At 44.0% G+C, this 22,414-nt stretch overlaps 1 protein-coding gene across 2 annotated transcripts in view; it reads right to left on the bottom strand.

The window, feature by feature from the left end:
- Window positions 1–13,766: 13,766 nt before the first annotated feature.
- PDZD2 (PDZ domain containing 2) overlaps window positions 13,767–22,414 on the bottom strand; it is a 352,225-nt gene continuing 343,577 nt past the window's right edge. For both annotated transcript variants that reach the window (XM_060236112.1, XM_060236113.1), the window contains 4 exons: window positions 20,613–20,714; window positions 17,149–17,422; window positions 16,344–16,478; window positions 13,767–14,290 (listed from right to left, as the gene is read on the bottom strand). In XM_060236112.1, the coding sequence (XP_060092095.1) occupies window positions 14,124–14,290; window positions 16,344–16,478; window positions 17,149–17,422; window positions 20,613–20,714 (678 nt within the window). In that variant the 3' untranslated portion in view covers window positions 13,767–14,123. The remainder of the gene's footprint in view (window positions 14,291–16,343; window positions 16,479–17,148; window positions 17,423–20,612; window positions 20,715–22,414) is intronic.

Genomic DNA, 22,414 nt, shown 5'->3' with positions numbered 1-22,414 from the left:
CCCAATGGGGCAGAAAGAGGAAGGTAAGACACAAGAAGAAATATTTGAAGAAAATATTTGCTGGTAAAAATATTTGAAGTAAATATTTGTAGAACGGAAGAAAATAAATGGAAATATGCAGAAAGTTGATTGGTTCAAGGATTGTGTAAAAGGGTATATAAGGCCTGCGCGCCTTTGTGGTTGTTGCTCAGACTCTCGGGTCTGAAGCCCGTGCACGTTGAATAAAGCTTGGCTGTTTTCCTGACTTCGCCTCAGCCCTCGTTTGTAAGTATGACCAAATATTAATTGGGCAATACAGGACTTTTCCTGCTACAAAGGCATGCCTGGACATGTTGGGTATTGCATCCTGAGCTTGAGGCACAACACAATAGACTGAGAGGATCCAAAGATCTGCATCCCAATTGGCTGCATAATTCAAACTGGCCAATTGAGAGGCAGTATCAGAAGGATCCTAGTATCTGCCAATGAGGATGCATATTCTAATGAAGGATCCAAAAAGGGCACAATCACAGATGAGTTTCTGCTTCTTGGGAGCTGGGTTTCTCCTGCCCCAACTGCATATATTGCCACATGTTCTGGTACTTAGTAGTAGTTTGTAGCCACTTAGTAGACATGCTCAATCCCTAATAAAGAGCTTTAATCACTACTCAAGAGCCTCCTCATACATTGAACCCAGTATGTAACAAATCTGCAGGCATTTTCAAATGCACTTCAATGAACAATATAGAACAGCAGAAGAATCAGAAAAGAAATCACATGGAAGAGAGAATTGAGGAGGGGGGATGGAACCTGAAGAGGTGTGTGTCAAAATTTATGGTATGTTCTTTTGTGCTTGTTGCATGGTATGTGCGTCTTTATTATTTGCTGACTCTTTAAGCTGATTTTGCATCGAAATAAAGTTTAAGTAAGTAAGCATCAAACAGAAATAAGGAGCAACACATGTAAAGCCACAGAATTGATGGAAAGTGTTGCCGGAGTGTGTGACATGCCCTGACATGTTAAACACCCAGAGTCTCTCAGAGTGGAAAAACACACCATACATTTAGATATAAGCAGAATGTGTATTAATATTCCTCACTCAAAATTTGTTATGCCTTTCTAATGAAATGGCTGTTCACGATTTTTTTTTACAATATCTCTTAAATGTTGAGTGTCTTCATTACACAGACTTTATTACCGAAGATTTGCCAGCATAAGATACTTCTTTTTGAATTTGAAATCACGAACTGGGGAAAAATTCCTCCTGGATATGAAAAGTATTATGTTCAAAGTCAGGGAACCCCACCATATATATTTCTTCAAATATATTAGAAGTAGGAAACCAGCCAGGGAAGCAGTGGGGCCCTTGGATGACCATGGGGTAAAAGGATTACTGAAGGAGGATGGGGAAATGGCTGAGAAGCTGAATGCATTTTTTGCCTCCGTCTTCACCGTGGAAGATGAGAAGTGTTTGCCCGCCCCAGAACCACTAATATTGGAAGGGGTGTTGAAAGACCTGAGTCAGATTGAGGTGACAAAAGAGGAGGTCCTACAACTGATAGACAAATTAAAAACTAATAAGTCACCGGGTCCGGATGGCATACATCCGAGAGTTCTGAAAGAACTCAAAGTTGAACTTGTGGATCTTCTAACAAAAATCTGTAATCTTTCATTGAAATCTGCCTCCATTCCTGAGGACTGGAAGGTAGCAAATGTCACCCCCATCTTTAAAAAGGGTTCCAGAGGAGATCTGGGAAATTACAGGCCAGTCAGTCTGACTTCAATACCGGGAAAGTTGGTAGAAACCATTATCAAGGACAGAATTAGTAGGCACATTGATGAACACGGGTTATTGAGGAAGACTCAGCATGGGTTCTGCAAGGGAAGATCTTGCCTCACTAACCTGTTACATTTCTTTGAGGGGGTGAACAAACATGTGGACAAAGGAGACCCGATAGATGTTGTTTACCTTGACTTCCAGAAAGTTTTTGATAAAGTTCCTCATCAAAGGCTCCTTAGAAAGCTTGAGAGTCATGGAGTAAAAGGACAGGTCCTCTTGTGGATCAAAAACTGGCTGAGTAATAGGAAGCAGAGAGTGAGTATAAATGGGCAGTCTTCGCAGTGGAGGACAGTAAGCAGTGGGGTGCCGCAGGGCTCGGTACTGGGTCCCATCCTCTTTAACTTGTTCATAAATGATTTAGAGTTGGGAGTGAGCAGTGAAGTGGCCAAATTTGCGGATGACACTAAATTGTTCAGGGTGGTGAGAACCAGAGAGGATTGTGAGGAACTCCAAAGGGATCTGTTGAGGCTGGGTGAGTGGGCGTCAACGTGGCAGATGCGGTTCAATGTGGCCAAGTGCAAAGTAATGCACATTGGGGCCAAGAATCCCAGCTACAAATACAAGTTGATGGGGTGTGAACTGGCAGAGACAGACCAAGAGAGAGATCTTGGGGTCATGGTAGATAATTCACTGAAAATGTCAAGACAGTGTGCGTTTGCAATAAAAAAGGCCAACGCCATGCTGGGAATTATTAGGAAGGGAATTGAAAACAAATCAGCCAGTATCATAATGCCTCTGTATAAATCGATGGTGCGGTCTCATTTGGAGTACTGTGTGCAGTTCTGGTCGCCGCACCTCAAAAAGGATATTATAGCATTGGAGAAAGTTCAGAAAAGGGCAACTAAAATGATTAAAGGGCTGGAACACCTTCCCTATGAAGAAAGGTTGAAACGCTTAGGGCTCTTTAGCTTGGAGAAACGTCGACTGAGGGGTGACATGATAGAAGTTTACAAGATAATGCTTGGGATGGAGAAAGTAGAGAAAGAAGTACTTTTCTCCCTTTCTCACAATACAAGAACTCGTGGGCATTCGATGAAATTGCTGAGCAGACAGGTTAAAACGGATAAAAGGAAGTACTTCTTCACCCAAAGGGTGATTAACATGTGGAATTCACTGCCACAGGAGGTGGTGGCGTCCACAAGCATAGCCACCTTCAAGAAGGGGTTAGATAAAAATATGGAGCAGAGGTCCATCAGTGGCTATTAGCCACAGTGTGTGTGTGTGTGTATATATATATATATATATATATATATATATATATATATATATATATATATATATATATATATATATATATTTGGCCGCTGTGTGACACAGAATGTTGGACTGGATGGGCCATTGGCCTGATCTAACATGGCTTCTCTTATGTTCTTATGTTCATGTATCATAATGTAATGAGCCATCTCCTGAGGAAAAGCCTATGCTGTCCTAATCAGTGTTTTTTAAAAAAAAGAAAACCCAGAATGTAAAAGTTCTATTTAATTTTAAAAAGAGGAAGAAAAGGGTGGGGGTCCTGATGAGGGCTGAGGAAACTCCAGGAGACACTGAATGTTGAGGTGGTGATGGTGGTGGTAGTTCAGCTAAAGGCCAACAGGCCTTGTGAAAAATGCCTGTTTGGTGTAGTGGTTAAGTGTGCGGACTCTTATCTGGGAGAACCGGGTTTAATTCCCCACTCCTCCACTTGCACCTGCTAGCATGGCCTTGGGTCAGCCATAGCCCTGGCAGAGGTTGTCCTTGAAAGGGCAGCTGCTGTGAGAGCCCTCTCCAGCCCCACCCACCTCACAGGGTGTCTGTTGTAGGGGAGGAAGGTAAAGGAGATTGTGAGCCGCTCTGAGACTCTTCGGAGTGGAGGGCGGGATATAAATCCAATATCTTCTTCATCTTCTTCTTCTTCTTTAAGAAAAAACTTCATGTGTGGAGATGAGGTTTTACATGGCAGTAAGTAAATAACATTACCTGGTAAACAGCAGCCTATTAAGCCTTCGTTAGAGAGACAGCATTTTTCTCCCAGCTAGGTGGCAACTCTGTGAGGAAAAAGAGAGAGGCAGGAAAACTGGGTTTTTTAAGGTAAGAGCCAAACAGAGGTGGATTGCCATTGCCACCTCAGTATGGCAACTCCGAATTTCTTTGGTGGTTTCCCATCTACGTATTAACCAGGTCTGACCCTGCGTAGCTACCAAAGTCTGACAAGACTGGGCTAGCCAAAGCCATTGAGGTCAGGACAGTGTATAAATTAGCCACCTCAAAATCCCCGGGAGTTTATAGAATTCTAGATACGGTGGGTGGCTGGTATTTATACATTCATCCTCCTCTCAGAATTCCTCTGGCCTGTAAGCATGTATGTAGAATGCAACACCTGTCTCTCAAAAGGTTCCCAAAACATACTTCTGTAAGCAAAAAGATGAAAAAATCCCATTACGCCAGACAAAAGATTTCATAAAAATGTGTTGAGCTTTTTAGAACAGGGTTTTGGGTTGTTGTTTGCATGAGACTTTCTCTTTTCTCAGTCTCCGTTTGCTGCTACCATGCTCTCTTTAGGTGGTTCAGATAATCATTTTACCATCCACCCAGGGGCTTTTTTGAAGAAAAAGCCCAGCAGGAACTCATGTGCCTATTAGGCCACACTTCCTGGCATCATCATTGTTTCAGATAGGGCTTTTTTGTAGAAAAAGCCCAGCAAGAACTCATTCGCATATTAGGCAACACTCCCTGACACCAAGCCAGCCGGAATTGCGTTCCTGTGCGTTTCTGCTCCAAAAAAAGCCCTGCACGCATCTATATACAATGTATGATCAAAGTTTACCTTATTGTGTTTCAGGAGGACAGTGCAGGAGACTTAAGTTACCCCTACGTGAGAGAGAGTCCATTCCCAGGTAGTTTGCTAATCCAAGTAGGTCCTGAAAGGTATGGATTTTTAAAAATGTTTTGGTAAGAGCCAGTTTGGTGGCGAGAGCCAGTTTGGTATAGTAGTTAAGTGCACGGACTCTTACCTGGGAGAATCGAGTTTGATTCCTCACTCCTCCACTTGCAGTTGCTGGAGTGGCCTTGGGTCAGCCATAGCTCTTGCAGGAGTTGTCTGTGAGAACTCTCTCAGCCCCATCTACCTCACAGGGTGCTTGTTGTTGGGGGAGGAAGGTAAAAGGAGATTGTGACCGCTCTGATTCAGATTGGAGGGTGGGATATAAAGCCAATATCTTATTCTTCTTCATATCAGGTGCAGTACAGTGGAAAGATTTTGCTTTCCAGTGTGGAATACAATCCAGGTTGTGTGGAGAGGTGGCCAGTTTACCATGTTTTAGGATGTGGCAGTCCCACTTTCTGACCCTCCCACAGCCTCAAGAAATTTCAATGTTGAACTGTGCCAGACTTATTCAGTTCAAACTTTGCTTCATTTTTGAAGAACAGATATCTTCATGGTGCTTGAGGTCTGAATGCTTCGCAAGAGTCAGCTTTGCTCTGCCAGAACTGTTTATGGAAATCTTGCTGGTCTACAAATCTAAATCTTGATTGGATGCTGTGATAGCATTCACTGATTTGTTGCTTACAAAAAGTGTGGCAGGCTTCCAAAAAGGGTGGACTAGAGTGGAGATCAGTTCACCCGTTGAAAATGACCACTTTGGAAGGTGGACTCGATGGCATTATACCCCAATGAAGTCCCTCCTCTCCCCTCCCCTTCCCAAACCCCACCCCACAAATCTCCAGGTATTTCCCAATGTGGAGCTGGTAACCCTAATTACAACTGATTTCCAGACAACAGAGATCAATTCTCGTGGAGAAAATGGCAGCTTTGGGAGGCGGGCTCTGTGGCATTGGTCCCTCCCGAAATCCCACCTTCCGCAGGCTCCACCCCCTCAGATCTCCTGATATCTCCCAATCCTGAGTGGCTCCCTTGCTTGTGGCTACCAGAATCTCCAAGGAAATCTACAGATGACTGAAACAAGTCAATCGGGTAATTCCTGTATGTCAGGTTGCAAACAGACAGTTCATTTACATCATGTAGGATTTTTTTTTTAATTTGGCAGGGGGTTGGGCTATATGATTAGTTTCTTCTAGTATTTGCTTCATATTTTGCTATATCAGAATGTGTTTCTTCTTTTGGGAGTACTGTTCTGGGGTAAACTTGCTTCTGAAAAATATGGATTTTTAAAAATGTTTTCTATAAATATGTGTAATTGTTTATCAACTGTGTTGTAGAGGTAGGCAGGGCTTTTTTCTGGGGGAACACAGCAAAATGGAGTTCCGGAACCTCTTTGTGGAAACATAATTCTCAAAACATTGTTTAAAATTTCATGAGGGACACCTGTGTTTTCCCTTCATTTCCCTCTTGTGAGTTCCAGCACCTTTTTTTCCCAGAAGAAAAAAACCCTGGGGATATGCATGCCTAAACACACTAAATGAATTTGGGTAAACCTAATTCCGATTTTTGTCTTTCACGGCTGATTTCATTCTTTGTCTGTGTATATCAAGATTAGCTTTGTGGCCCTGACCTGGATAGCCCAGCAAGCTCAGTCTCATCAGAAGCTAAGCAGGGCCACTTCTGGCAAGTACTTGGATGGGAGATTTCCTTGGAATACCAGCAGTCAGGAGGGCAGAGGTAGGCTTTATTCAGCCACCTCTCTGAATATCCTCCAAGCCCCCAATAGGGAGTCAGTCACCAGAGGTCGCCATGACTTCCAGGTGCACAAGCACACATGCAAATAAACAAAACTATTAGCTTCTGTGGGTCTCTTCCATTTTTGCCATGGTTAAGAACATAAGAGAAGCCATGTTGGATCAGGCCAACGGCCCATCAAGTCCAACACTCTGTGTCACACAGTGGCAAAAAATGTTATATACACACATACACTGTGGCTAATAGCCACCGATGCACCTGTGCTCCATATTTCTATCTAAACCCCTCTTGAAGGTGGCCATACTTGTGGCCGCCACCACCTCCTGTGGCAGTGAATTCCACATGTTAATCACCCTTTGGGTGAAGAAGTACTTCCTTTTATCCGTTTTAACCTGTCTGCTCAGCAATTTCATCGAATGCCCACGAGTTCTTGTATTGTGAGAAAGGGAGAAAAGTACATCTTTCTCTACTTTCTCCATCCCATGCATTATCTTTTAAACCTCTATCATGTCATGGTTGCCAGGTCCCTCTTGTCAGGTGGCAAGGGATGGAGAGCAGGCCTACCAGGAGCAGGGAATTTCATCCAGTGATTCAGCAGTGTGTCACCATATCTTCCAACGTGACCCAGAAATAACATAGGCACATCAGGGATGTCAGGGCAATGCTCTGATTTTTGGGCAAAAACTCTGGTAGAATTAGCACCTTGACATCTCCAAGTCACTTACGTCACTTCTGGATCATGTTGAAATCATGTGGCGCGTCACTGAAATGTTGAGTGTTCCTTCTTCATTCAGGCCTGCAGCGGAAAAGATTTCCAAGCTTTCTAATAGACTAGGAGTGTCCTTCCTCCCTCAGGTGCTTTCCCACCAAAAATCACCTGACTGGGAGGAGGGGCGCTACTCCCCGTCTTCTCCATGCCACTGCCAGAGAACCTGAGATGCCAAGCTTACAGAGAGTTCACAGCAGGGCAGGAGGGAGTCTGGCATCCCTAGTTTTTGCAACCCCGAGTGTTGTGGATAGTAGTTAGAGGTGTGGTACTCTCACTACTACTTGCCAAGAGCCATATTTGCAATGACCACCAACTGAAAAGTACTATGTGGCTACGGTGATACCAGTGTCTCTCTGAACAGACAGGGTGGTCTCTTCCTACCACTGTTGAAACCTTGTGTATTTGGAGTGAGGGGGAGGGCTTGCCAGTCAGACAGATGACACAAAACAGCTTGCAAACTTTCAGGTTCTTCAGGACTCTTTTATTAGGCTGGGATGCTAAAAGGTAAATACTTCCACATGTTGAAAGTATTTACCTTTTAACATCCAGCCTAATAAAAGACTCAAGGTAATTCATGCCTTAGTATTCCTCATATTCTATATATGGGTGTGAAAGTTGGACAATGAATGCTAACAGGAAGAAAGTCGATTAATCTGAAATGGGGTGTTGGGAGGAGAGTTTTATGATTATCGTGGACTTCCAAAAAGACACATCAGTGGGTTCTACACCAAATCAAGCTCCTTAGAAGCTAAAATGGCCAAACTGAGGCTGTTCTAATTTGGCCATATTATGAGAAGAAATGAGTCACTGGAGGAGAAGAAGAGGAGGAGAAAGAGATTGAATTTATACCCCACCCTTCACTAGCCAAAGGAGTCTCAGAGTGGCTTACAATCTCCTTTCCCTTCCCTTCCCCACAACAGACACCCTGTGAGGTAGGTGGGGCTGAGAGAGCTCTCCCAGAACTGCTCTTGAGCAGAACAGCCTTGAGAGAATGTGTGGCTGATCAGCAAGTGCATGTGGAGGAGTGCGGAATCAAACCAGGTTCTCCCAGATAAGAGTCTGCGCACTTAACCATTACACCTAACTAGCCCATGCTGGGGAAAATGGAAGGCAGCAGGAACAGAGGAAGATTCAAGTTGGGTTGGATTGACTCAGTCAAAGAAACCACAAAGCTACAAGACCTGAGAAAGGCTGTCAACAAGAGGACATTTTGGAGGTCATTGATTCATAGAGTTACCATAAGAACATAAGAGAAGCCATGTTGCATCAGGCCAATGGCCCATCCAGTCCAAGACTCTGTGTCACACAGTGGCCAAAAAACCCAGGTGCCATCAGAAGGTCCACTAGTGGGGCTAGAAGCCCTCCCACTGTGCTCCCTCCAAGCACCAAGAATACAGAGCATCACTGCCCCAGACAGAGAGTTCCAACAACAGGCTGCGGCTAATAGCCACTGATGGACCTCTGCTCCATATGCTTATCCAATCCCCTCTTGAAGCTGTCTATGCTTGTAGCCGCCACCTTCTGTGGCAATGAATTCCATGTGTTAATCATTTTTGGGGTGAAGAAGTACTTCCTTTTATCAGTTCTAATCTGACTGCTTAGCAATTTCACTGAATGTCCACGAGTTCTCGTATTGTGAGAAGGGAGTACTTCTTTCTCTACCTTCTCTATCCCATGCATAATCTTGTAAACCTCTATCATGTCACCCCTCAGTAGACGTTTCTCCAAGCTAAAGAGCCCCAAGTGTTTTAACCTTTCTTCATGGGGAAAGTGTCCCAACCCTTTAATCATTCTAGTTGCCCTTTTCTGCACTTTTTCCAATGCTATAATATCTTTTTTGAGGTGTGGGGACCAGAATTGTACACAGTACTCTAAATGAGGCAACACCATCAATTTATACAGTTGGAATTGTCTTGACGGCACTAAACACACACATGCTTTCTTGTACTGGACTGGTGAATGTTATAAAGAATCTATGGGATATCCCCTGAGTCATCTTTATGGACCTCAGACAAGTGTGCAATGTGATGGAACATAGCAAAGGTTACTACAGTCAAAACACTTTACCCTCTGCTCATATAAACACGAGTATCTAAGAGTAATACTAAGCATCATGTTTATTTTCAAAAATCACTAAAAAAAAAGAGAGATGAGGGAAGGAGAGAGGATTAACTGAGATGCAGATTCCCAGAAATGGGGCAAAGCAACGTTTGGAAAATGTACACACTAAGTTCTTATTATTGCACTTTTCTTTTGTATCAACAAGGCATTTTTTTAAAAAAAAATTTCACACAAAGGTTATATTTTATATAAATAATGGTGTCACTATACAGTATCATACAAGAAGTGGTGTGTCACATAACACACAAATGATGGCCTGGTTTACAATGATTGCAGGTCAGGCTGTAACCCGTGTCTGGATGGCACCGTTCCAGGTTGGAGGACATAGATTAATGTACTCGAATGCTTCTGAGGTGGATGTGTGTCTCTGTACATCGAAAACTAGTGGGTCAGAAAATGGCCGGGATGCCTTCATTCTCCGCAACATCCATGCACGGGTAACACCTTTTTTAAACGAAGCTTTCAATTATGTAATCCTCCCAACCTTTAGTCTGCTTGGTACATCTCACATACAGGTTTACTACCTTACCTGTGGGTTTTGGTGATCAAGTACTTTGCAATCCTGGTTTCTTAGAGAAGATCTTCCCAGCTCTTATCTTTAATTTTTGTTTACTGCTACAAATCACTTTCCCTTACTTTAAAGGTGAAATTTGTCTGTGTCCTATAAAGTGGATTTTCATGTTAAGTGAGGAACGCAGACTCGACACAGATTCTGAGAAAGGAAGATTTAAGCTCAGCTCTCTTGAAACGTTAAAGAGTTTTCAACTTTTGGCATGAACTACCGTATGTGGATGAGCAGTTATCATTAAACCAAATTCAGCATACAATATTAGAAGTTCAACAGTTACGAGACGGCCACACATTACTGATATCGAAAACAAATGAACATACCAACACAGATGTTCTATTTACCGTGCCTTAAAAATATTATGTGATAAAACACTGAATAATAATCTCTTTTGGCGTAGCTCCGTTTGTTAGATACAGCAGATGGGAAACACAAGCCTGTCTGTAAACAGTTCAGAGATGTTCTGACTAAATTCCTTGCAGTGACTTGTATTTGGGAATAAGAGTTCACAAAACTGGATTACAATCAGTTTCTAGGTGTGCAAAGTTTATGACAGTGAATGGTTTTGCAAAACATCTCCCTGTTTTAAATTCATCCTGATTTAGAACAAAGGCATTTTACAGATTGTCAGCATTTAATAAACTGTGTTGGGAAGATGCCGCCAGTCTTCAGGAAAACCGAACTACGAAAACACGGTTACAATTTCGTAAAGTCAGTCGTGTACAACTGTGTATTCAGTCTCTGGTTCCTAATGTTCCATCACACTTTGGGGAGAGCGATATGTGTGCTCTTTAAAGGGACGCTGTGGGGTTCTTTTTGCAGAATGTAGCTGCAATTCGAAGGGAGAAACCAGATTTTTAATTACCGCCCCCCCACCAAGATTATGCCCCATCAAACATTTACCCATCCTAGAGAGGGGGAACATAGGTACCTACAAGTTTTCTCCAGAAGATAGTTAAATGTCCCGCTTTATTGAGTCAACTGAAGTGGAGGTGGGGGGATCTGAAGAGAAACTGTTGATAAGGCAGGCAAGGAAAGATGACCTGACTGAGGCTTCTGGAAGAAAGAAAGGGGGTGGAGCCTACCCACAGGCATAAGAGTCTACCCTCCCCATGCCTTTGAAATCTCACAGGCCTCTTAAAGTTTCATTTTTGTTTAAAGTTGCATTCTTGTTATTTAAAAGTAGCATTTACCAGGAAGCAGAATTCAAGGTGAAACCCTACAGATAGGAGCTGGAGTGTTATAAACTGCTTCCTATTGACTTTCACAAAAAAACGGTTCACTACAGGGAAGGCCAAATACCACTAAGTCCTGCCCTAGAATAATTGCTTTTATTGATCATACGCTTTGTTTTTCTTTAGTGCCAGCCTAGCAGTAGTGTGCTGAGTCCTGAGATCAATGAAATAATAATTTATTGGAGCTAGTCAGTCAGTAGTCAAACTTCAAACTTTTTCTTAAACTATGCAATTCCCACTTTTTTCCCCTTTAGAAAGAGGGGCAGAATGTCCAATCTGCAATCGCTCTTAAGATGGTAGGTTGCCCACTTCAAGCAATTGGCAGGCAAATGATGTTTATAAGCACAAAACAATACCTGTAAATATACAGGATAAGGCTGGAATGGCTTGGGACAGACTGTACATGCAGGAGCTATTCGCAAAAGCCTGAAAGTTAACAGCATTTAACGAGAGCTGGAATTTTGAATCTATCCCTGATCCGTTTAAGGCAACTGGAAGAAAACTAATTTCCCCCTTGATTTATTAAGGACGATGATCTTGTTTTGCATTGTCCCCTCTGCATTTTTCAACCAGGCCTGCTTTGGGGGTGGGAAATGCTGTATATAACCCTGTGACTACAATAGCTGACACATCAGTCAAAACAACACATTAGACATCGGCTTAGACTGTGTGTGAAAGATTGAAGACGATTGCATTTGATGCTCTGAAACGTATTATACATACAAGGGATCTTTCTTTGTCAAGGAACACACAACCCGGGAGATCACAGACAGCTAGTCACAAACAACAGCTGGTGGCTGCCAATGAGGAGCAACATCCCACGCCCCCCCCCCGAAACATCAAAGGACACATCTGACCAGTTCAGTGGAGCCTAATAAGTATGGTTCAGATGCGGATGTACATCAGGGATATTCTAATGCTCCAAATGGCAGCAGGCACGGAAAGCTGTGTCGGCACACAGACTTTTTCCATTCAGCATGGCAGATCTACGGGCTGCAGCTTGGCATCCTTACTGGCAAATTCAGTAAGGAGACAGACGCAGAACTTGTCCTTGAATACAGCCTGCAGGAAATATGGCCGCTCAAGAATATTTCAAGTACAGAACCCCCACTTTGGCATTCAAAAGTTGAAAGGGGGAAGGTTTGTACCTCTTTTTTGGAGTCTCCTCGGAATTCAGAGTTGCTCTATTCTTTTTTGTCACCGCCCTATGTATAATTCCATTAAAGCCAACCTAAGGAAACTTTGGTTTTGTTTTAAAGAACAGAGTTTCTGCAAAGCTAACCCGTTTCCCTTGAAATTAAACCATCAGAGCCCTAGTTCTTCTGAAAGTCAGGTCATTTAACGCCTAAACTCGCTAGAGGCACCATGTTTGAAAACGTTGATTGCAAACTCTGAATAGCCACTTATTACACTCAGATAATGACTGTGGTTAAGAGTGCTGCACCTAGATTCTCTACTGGAGCCATTCCTCTGGAAGAGCCATTATTACCGGGAAAGAGCACGTTCGGATCCATCTCACGGAGGTTTCCCCCGATACTCTCCTGCCTTTAACAAATCATCACAAGTCTTGAGATTGAAACTGTGGTCAAACCAGAAAAATCACAAACAAAAGGGCAACGGTTTCTTCTCCTGGCTTGCAAAGGAGTAAATCTGCAAAAGACAGGTATTCGGCAAGTAGCTTCAAGGGGGAGGAAAAAACCTCCAAAATTTCCTCCTAAATAAGTGCCAGCTATATATACATATTTTTAAAAAATCACACCATGTCTCAGGCACTGAAACTCTGCAACTGGATCACCAGAAGGAGGGGGAAGTGATAACCACTAAATGTGGAACCCGTAGAGGATCCTACTTTGTATCCACCTAGCTCTGCGCTGTCTTGCTCTGACCGCATTCAGTGGCCTCAAGAAGAGAAGAAGATATTGGATTTATATCTTGCCCTCCACTTTGAATCTCAGAGCAGTCACAATCTCCTTTACCTTCCTCCCCCCGCAACAGACACCCTGTGAAGTGGGTGGGGCTGAGAGAGCTCTCCCAGAAGCTGCCCTTTCAAGGACAGCTCTGCAAGAGCTATGGCTGACCCAAGGCCATTCCAGCAGCTGCAAGTGAAGGAGTGGGGAATCAAACCTGGTTCTCCCAGATAAGAGTCCACGCACTTAACCACTACACCAAACTGGCTCTCTTCCTAGCCTTGATCTTTGAGATCCTGTGACTGGAGATGCCCAAAAGTGGAACCTGGGAAAGAATATGTACAGATCCTATATTCTAGCTCTGAGCTAGGAGCCCATCTCCTACAGTGTATTGGTTGAGGCCATACAAAGAGGATACCAAATCCTATGAAGGCAGCTGGGAGAAACCAGATATAATTTGCTTTCTTGTATCTGCTACTAAGACTTCCTACGCAACCTACACAAAGTACCATCTATGTGTCCCCCTATGAGATAAGGACAAAGTGAACAGTAGCCAGTAATTAATTCTTGAAAGAGATACGGTCAAAGGCTCAAGTTCTGCTTGGCAGTCGCTTCCTTTGACCCCATCAGCCTTTGACCCCAAAGTCAGAGATGTAAGAGGGTAGCTGTGGTTGCTCAGAGGATGAGGCGCACACCTTCTGCACGTGCTCAAAGACACTCTCTTCCCTTCACAAGTTCCTGGGTGAAACCTTTATATACTAAAAAACAGATCCCAAGGCTGAGGCTTGGCTTGAATTAAGCCAACCAATAACTTCGCTTTGGTTGATGCCCACGCAAATGATGAATCAGGAGCTGTCCAGGACTGGAGAAAGGAGATTTAGATGTCTGTACAGAAAACGGGAGAAATATGTGGCACTTTGATGTCTCCCGCCCAGCTGGGAACCAGCGGCGACAGCGATTTCTTGCATCTTCAGGCTTTCTGATGTTCTGACATGGACTCTCACTGACTCTGTGAGGCGTCTGAAAGGTAGGTATCAGCTACCTGACATACAAAGCTTGGAAGGATGCACTCAAAAGTCAATAGTGCACACGTCATACTAGAGACTGATGTTTTCGGATAAGCAATTGTACCGGTCCCTCTGGGACAGATTTAATGATGTTCCAGGCATCGTAATGCATGAGTCCGAGAAGGGATTTTCCATCGATGGCAAGAATTTCATCACCGACGTCCAGTTTCCCAGCTTGTTCAGCAGCGCCACCTATTGGACAAGAAGTGAAAGAATGCCTAAAAGGTTTCAAATCAAGGAAATAACTTAAATTTTAACCCTGGGAATTCCACTATAATACTAGCTTCATTATACAACAGGATAAGGGCAACGTGGGATCTGAAACCATTTTGAATGGCAACTGCTAAACCTATAGAGGAGCCATAGCCATGTTAGTCTGTTGTAGCAAAATTATGTAGGAGTCTCTCTTAAAGAAAGAGCCGCATGGCGCAGAGTGTTAAAGCTGCAGTACTGCAGTCCTAAGCTCTGCTCGCGAACTGAATTCGATCCCCGGCAGAAGCTGGGTTTTCAGGTAGCTGGCTCAAGGTTGACTCAGCCTTCCATCCTTCCGAGGTGGGTAAAATGAATACCCAGCTTGCTTTGGGGGGAAGTGTAGATGACTGGGGAAGGCAATGGGCTACATGAGGGGCATGTGGCCTAATATGCAAAGGAGTTCCAGTTACAAAAAAAGCCCCGCATAGACATATGTTACAAAGAAATAACAAAGACTATATCAATACTGTAGATGTAGAAAGTGTAGATGACTGAGGAAGGCAATGGCAAACCACCCCGTAAAAAGTCTACCATGAAAATGGGACTTTCTGCATGCAAAGCAGAGCTCTTCCACCGAGCCACAGCCCTTTTCCAGTCATTTTTGTCCTATGTATGAAGTGGGCTCTGTCTCAAGGAAATAGTAAGCCATAATAAATGTATTAGTCTGCTACAGCTAAACGGGTGGAATTCTAGCAGGAGCTCCTTTGCATATTAGGCCACACACCCCAGATGTAGCCTATCCTCCGAAAGCTCACAAAAAAGAGCTTTGTAAGCTCTTGGAGGATTAGCTACATCAGGGGTGTGTGGCCTAATATGCAAAGGAGCTCCTACTAGAATTCCACCCCTGCAGCTAAACGTTAAGAAGGTCACGGCCCTTTAAAGACTAACTCACACAGAATTTGGGGAGGACTATTGACTTAGAACAATGGCTGCAATTGTGGAAAAATAACTATAAAATTATTAAGCCAGTTAACTACAGGGAAAACTTTTTCAAAATGTTCCATAGATGGTATATTACGCCAGTCCAGCTATCAAAGATGTCTAATAATTTGTCACCTAACTGTTGGAAATGTGGTACTGAAATAGGTACGTTTTATCATCTATGGTGGACTTGCGCTATTGTGAGAAAATATTGGATGAAAGTATTTTTATTTTTAAAGGAGGTATTATGTTTGGATTTTCAGTTTAAACCAGAGATCATGTTATTATCTATGGTAAACAAACTTATACCAAAAGAAGATGAGCATCTGATGATTTATATTCTTACAGCTGCTAGAATTTTGTTAGCCAAATATTGGAGGAAAGGGAGATGCCCAAATCTAGAGGAAGTAATTGAAAAAGTACTACAAGCTGCTGAAGCGGATATACTTTCAATTCTTTTGAAAGGGGAGACAAATCCGTAGCAAGCAATAAATGGAAGAAGTTATATATGTGGTTTGATAGGATGACAAAAGAAAAGGATAACAAGAATTCGGTGTGATGAATAAATGATATAGTATTATGTTTGATTTTATAAACTAGGTGGTTAACTTTAGATGTTTAAACCCATTTCCACTCTCTGTTTTAGATATAAGACAATTTGAACTTAGAGGTTTTGGTACTTGGATGAAATTATAAGAAAAAATTTATGTTCTGTATTTATATACCAAGACTGATATGGCAGAATGATACAGTATTTTGTAAGAGGTTGATGTTTGTTTGTGTTAAGAAATCAATAAACTTAAAAAAAAAAGACTAACTCAGTTACCACTCTGCAATCTATAAAGTTTTCACACTCAGAGCATCTCTCCTGGGTACTGAGCCACAAGGACAGTGAACTGCACAAGACCAAGAATGCAAAGAGGGGTAAAACTGAAGCATGTGAGAACTGGAAAATGGAGAGGTCTGGATGGTCTCTCATTTGAAAGAAGCACTAAACTCAAAGTTCCAACGGTGTTTAGGGGAGTAGGTGGAGTTTAAACTCTGGAAAAACTGTCCCCCCCCCTCCAAGTACCTTTAAATATTCTTTTAATGAGCAAAGGCCGGTCTCCAGAAAGAGAAGCTCTTCCTCCATCCAGACTGAACCCCAAGCCAGCAGAAGTCTTCAAGAGTTCAATGCAAATGGTATCACTCAGCTCTCCAGCTGGACCTTTGATAGGAAAAACAACAACAGACAAAGCACTGACTACAGACGATCAAGACTTTAAAAGGTCATCAGTACTGGTGGCGCATGCCAAAACAGAGTTCAGGACAGCCCTTAACAAAGGTGCACAGACCTACCTATTACCATCTCTTAAGGAGTAGGAATTCAATTCCCTGGTCTTTTCTTTCCCATCTTGTTTCCATTTCTAGGAACTAATAAACAGTCAACTGCAATTTGGGGATGATTTTATTCCTCTTTTTTACCTATTGGCAGAGATTTTCTATTTGACTACTACGATCTGGGATTGCAAGCTCATGTAGAAATCCAAATATACTCTGGAAATGAGACTATTCAGTGCTCATCTTTATTGCATTATTCATAACCCAGCCTCGGAGAGGCCTGATCTGATTTCCAGCTGATCTGGATGGAAGCTGACCAACTCCATTCTGCACGAGCTGCCCTTGGCCTGAGATATCAGCTTGCCTATGACGACTTCTTGAAATGCTCTTTCGGTTCCCAAAGAGTTCAAGTCAAAACTCAAGTGTATTTTCGTTTGTTCTGGTCCAACTTCACAAAGGCACAGACTGTTATAACGCAAACCAAATGATGTTTTATCCATACACTGATTTTTCTTTGGAGGTGATTCGTTCCAGCTGTTGTTGAACGCACACCGTACCTGTTCCCCTTTCCGTCGTTGTGTCCTTCCTCGCCACCAAGGTCTGCCTGCCAGAAGTCGCTAGTTCAGGGTGGGAAGAAGACATCTTTTCTCCACCTTTCTCCTTCTTGATGACGATGATGGCATATTTGTGGAGCCTCGCCTGGTGGAGGGCATTGAGTACATCCCCATGCACAGACCCCGCAAGACAAACGCCATTGATTGACAGGATGAGGTCTCCACGATGAATGGTTCCTTCCTGGGATGCAACCCCCTTTGAAAACACTCGATGGACCTGCAAAGAGAGACATTATTACGAGTGCAGGATGGCAACCAATTGAAGATTTTGTAGTGAAGACTGGCTTTTTAGAAACTTAGAATCATAGAGTTGGAAGGGACCTTCAGGATCATCTAGATCAACCCCCTGCACAACGCAGAAAACTCACAAATAAAAAAGGTAAAGGTAGTCCCCTGTGCAAGCACCAGTCATTTCCGACTCTGGGGTGACGTTGCTTTCACAACGTTTTCATGGCAGACTTTTTACGGAGTGGTTTGCCATTGCCTTCCCCAGTCATCTACACTTTCCCCTCAGCAAGCTGGGTACTCATTTTACCGACCTCGGAAGGATGGAAGGCTGAGTCAACCTGGAGCCGGCTACCTGAACCAGCTTCCGCTGGGATCGAACTCAGGTCGTGAGCAGAGGGCTCCGACCAGGGGCAACCCGACACCCCATGGCGCCCTAGGCAGACTCACTGCCTGGCACCGCCCATGCACCCCCACTCTTCCCCCTCTGCCCCACTCCCCCCTGCACTTCCTCCTACCTCCCTTCGGACCCTCCCCTCCCATCTCATTTTCAATGCCAGAACTGGCTCTAACTCCACGTTCCGGCTCTTTAAAGCACCCCCCCCCAGCCGAACACTCAAAACGTGGCTAAAACCACGCTGCGGGGACGGGGCGCGCTCACCGGCTCTCAGGAAGAGCGTGCTGAAAGGGCAACCCCTGCTGCTACTGACTCCTCTCTCACATCCAGGAAGTGGGGGGGGAGGAGTCAGTAGCAGTGGGGGTCGCCTTTTCAGCACGCTCTTCCTGAGAGCCGGTGAGTGCGCTCCACCCCCATGGTGTGGTTTTAGCTGCGTTTCGAGTGTTTGGCCGTGGAGGGGGGGCTTTAAAGAGCCGGAACGCGGTGCTAGAGCCAGTTCTAGTGTTGAAAATGACATGGGGGGGGAAGGGTCCAAACTCCAAAGGGAGGGAGGAGGAGGCGTGGCTGGGGGGAGGTGGGGGGGCGCAGAGCTGAGGGGGGGAAGGCAAAGGGAATGGAGGGGCAGGTGGCGGCAGCGATGGTGACGAGCGGCGGTAGTGGCAGGGGAGGCAGGCAGTCAAACTATGTGCTTGCCTGGGATACCGGGAGGGAGGAGCCTAGTTTGCCTAGCGCAAGGGCCGGCCCTGGCTCCGACTGCAGTTTTACCACTCTGTGCCACGGGGTTCTTAACACAAATACCTCCCCCTAAATTCACAGAATCTTCATTACTGTCAGCTAAATAGACTTAAGTCTATTTAAGCAATTGGTGCTGGAAAGTGTTGCCAAATTGCAGTTGACTTATGGGGACTCCATTGAGTTAAGCAAAACCACGTAAGAACCAGTTTGAAATTGTTGGTAAACAATGGGAAACTGTGCAGCATGATAATACTATGCCAATAAGGAACAATTATGACAACAATTTCTGTATCCAGCCTCTAGTATATTGTAATAAAGAAAATAAATGTAGCTGACAAATAGGCACTGTCCACAAGATTAAATGTCCATAAACAAATCAGTGCACAGACAAAGTACTATTCCAAAATTATCCTGAAGTGGATCATTGAAGAATAACAAAGGAATGGACGCTGCAGCCAAATCAAGAAGCTCAGGACCGGTTTCGGTAAAGACGCCTTCTTCAACTTTTAGGCTCCGCCTGTCTTTACCGAAACCGGTAAAGATACGTTTATTTTCTTTATTACAATATATTAGAGATTGGATACAGAAATTGTTGTCATAATTGTTTCTTATTGACATAGTATTATTGAGCTACACAGTTTTCCATTGCTTACTGACTCCACTGAGTTGTCAAGGCAAGAGGTTTTCAGATGCGGTTTGCCATTGCCTGCCTCTGCAGAGCAACCCTGGACTCCCTTGGTGGCTTCCATCTAAGTAGCTTCTGAAAACTGACAAAATCAGGCTAGCCTGGCTCATCCCAGGAGAAACAGAGATGGTTTGCCATTGCCTTCCTCTGCAGAGTCTTCCTTGGTGGTCTCCCAAGTACTGACTCTGCTTAGCTCCCATCCTAGCATGAAATCTGCTTAGCTTAGACTCATGGAGACCCCAGCAACAGGCTTTCAAGGCAAGTGAGCAGCAGAGGTGGTTTGCCATTGCCTTCCTCTGCAGAGTCTTCCTTGGAAATCTCCCTTCCAAGTCCTGACCCTGCTTAGCTTCCATCCTAGTACTAACCCTCCTTAGCTTAGACTTATGGAGACCCCCAACTAGGGTCTTTCAAGGCAAGTGAGAAGCAGAGGTGGTTTGCCATTGCCTGCTTCTGCATAGCTGCTCTGGATAAAGATGGGTGAGCTGTGTTAGTCTATCCGCAGCAGTACAAAAGAGTCAGTAGCACTTTAAAGACAAACAAAATTTGTGGCAGGGTAGGAGCTTTCATGAGTCATTGCTCAATTCTTCTGAAAAAGCACAGTGAGTCACAAAAGCTAATATCCTGCTAAGAATTTTGTTAAGTCTTTAAAATGCTACTAGACTCTTACTCTTTTCTAAAGCTGCCCTAGCATTCCCCAATGGTCTCCCATCCAAGTCCTAACCAGGGTCAACCCTGTTTAGCTTCTGAGATCAGGCTCGCTGAGCCATCCAGGTCAGGTCACCCCCCTCCTTAGAAAGTTTCAAATTTAGAGCAGTAATTCATACAGAGATGCAACAGGCAGCCTCCTCTGATGTAGCTACTGTGTCAGATGTGATTAAATCACCAATCACACCTGATGCCAAGATTCATGTGCCCTCATTGTAGACTGTCTGGGGGAAAAAAACCATGATGCAGCTTCTAGGGATATCTACTTTTGACTCAAATGAGATGATTTCATTCATCTGTTTCTCAAGGCATGTGACTGATGTTTTTCTCACAGTACCTGATACACAGTTTGGGAATTTCTGGAATAAGGGGAATATATTAGATGCTCCTTGGGACTCTCTTGTACTTTATGGAAGGGGCTGTAATGTCCAGCAATTTGGGTGGGTTAAGGTGGTCCCCCAAAGTTCCTCTTCAATAACCATCATCAGTTTATTTGGCACCTGTGCCATTTTCCTCTCTGATTGCAAAAGCAGATGGCATGGAAACCAGCGCAAGAAACCCTTCGCAATGGGGCTCTTTTGGCTAGGGACTGACATGATAAATGAGCCCTTGATCTAATTTCCAGCTGGCTTATGAGAAAAAGATGCAGTCACCACTTACGATGATTGATTTCTGTTCCAGGTCTACTCCTCCAGCAACGCTAAAGCCCAGGCCAGATCCCTCCTCTTTATTTAAGACTACAAAATAAACATCTTCTTTATGCTGAAAATTAAAAAAACAACACAAAATATAGAAATAACTAGAGATTAAAAAACTAAGAAGAAATATGAACACAACACTCAAAATGTCTGGGAGATGAGTAGAGCCATATGTTTCAAGCAACACTATTTTGATGTTAACATTTTTGTTAACATCAAAATACTCAGGCAGTTTATCAGTGTAAGGGCCATTTTGGGTTCAGATGACACACTAGAACACAAAGAACCACCCAATCAGGGCACACTTCAGCAAGGTATACATCCTTGTAACCGGTTTTCAGATTCATGGGACAACCTGTCCCTGTCTCTGCACATGTGTGGAATACCTTTGACTCACCACTGGGGACGGAACCATGGACATGTTACACCTTCATCAGTACGGGAAAATGATCGTTTATATCTCTTGAATCATAAAGGATTGCCAGATGTTCCACTATGCACTGATTCCTCTCTGCTGATTTCTATATGGATACATCTCTTCCAATTAGAACTGGAAGTGACAATGGGTAGCTCTAGGAATTGCAGGAAACAGTATGGTTTCACCATAGAGTTTCTGTTAATTCCTAGAGCTACTCATTGTAATGACATTGCTGATGTCACATGCTCCCCCATGTCCCTGCCCCCAACCCTCTTGCTGATGGCCAGCCTCGGCCTGGCAACTCATGACCATATGATTAAGCCTCATGTTACTACCCTTCCATGCCTGCTTAGAAATCCAGTGACGCAAAGGGATGTGAATGGATATGCCAGGACTCTTGGGATGGAGTCACGAGCATATACGGATTGCTGGGAGCAGATGTACTGTGTACTCATTCAAACATTACTCTTCTGGTGCACCTCCCAGAATTCAAAATTAAAAAGAGAAGAAGAATAGATTGGAGTTATACCTTGCCCTTCACTCAAAGTCTCAGAGTGGCTTACAATTTCCTTTTCCCTCAACAAACACCCTGGGAGGTAGGTGGGGCTGAGAGAGCTCTTTAGAGAACTGCTCTTGAAAGCAACAGCTCTGAGAGAACTGGGACTGACCCAAGGTCAACCAGCTGGCAGCATGGGAAAGAGTGGGGGAATCAAACTTGGTTCTCCCAGATTAGAGTCCACACGCTAAACCACTACACCAAAACGGCTCTGTAAAGCGTCTGTAAATTAGTCCCGTCTCCCACATTTTTATCCTGCTGTTCTTCCAGGGAATTCGCAGCACTACACATTGTTCTCCCATCTTTTCTCTTTACAGCTTCCCAGTAAAGGTGGATAAGGCAGTTGGTTCCATACCTGGAGCGCGCCGACTTGGCAACAGTGATCCATGCAACGGTCACCTCGAGACTAGACTATTGTAATGCCCTCTACATGGGGCTGCCCTTGACTCAACTTCGGAGGCTGCAACTGGTACAAAATGCAGCAGCCAGGCTGTTAATGGAGCTACCTGTATGGGAGCACATTCAACTTGTGCTGAAAGCATTACATTGGTTGCCTTTGGTGTTCCGGATTCACTGCAAGGTGTTGGTTATAACCTTTAAAGCCCTATATGGCCTGGGACCTGTCTACCTTTGGGACTGCCTTTCCCCACACGTACCCCAGAGAGCACTACGTTCAGGGTCTCAAAATCTTAAGCTCCTTGGACCAAAAGAAGCTTGATTGACCAGACTAGAGCCAGAGCGTTCTCAGTAACAGCCCCCACTTTGTGGAATGCTCTCCCTGAAACCATCA

This window comes from Heteronotia binoei, chromosome 4, assembly GCF_032191835.1.
Source record: "Heteronotia binoei isolate CCM8104 ecotype False Entrance Well chromosome 4, APGP_CSIRO_Hbin_v1, whole genome shotgun sequence".
Lineage (NCBI taxonomy): Eukaryota > Metazoa > Chordata > Lepidosauria > Squamata > Gekkonidae > Heteronotia > Heteronotia binoei.
This window is presented reverse-complemented; position numbering and strand designations above follow the sequence as displayed.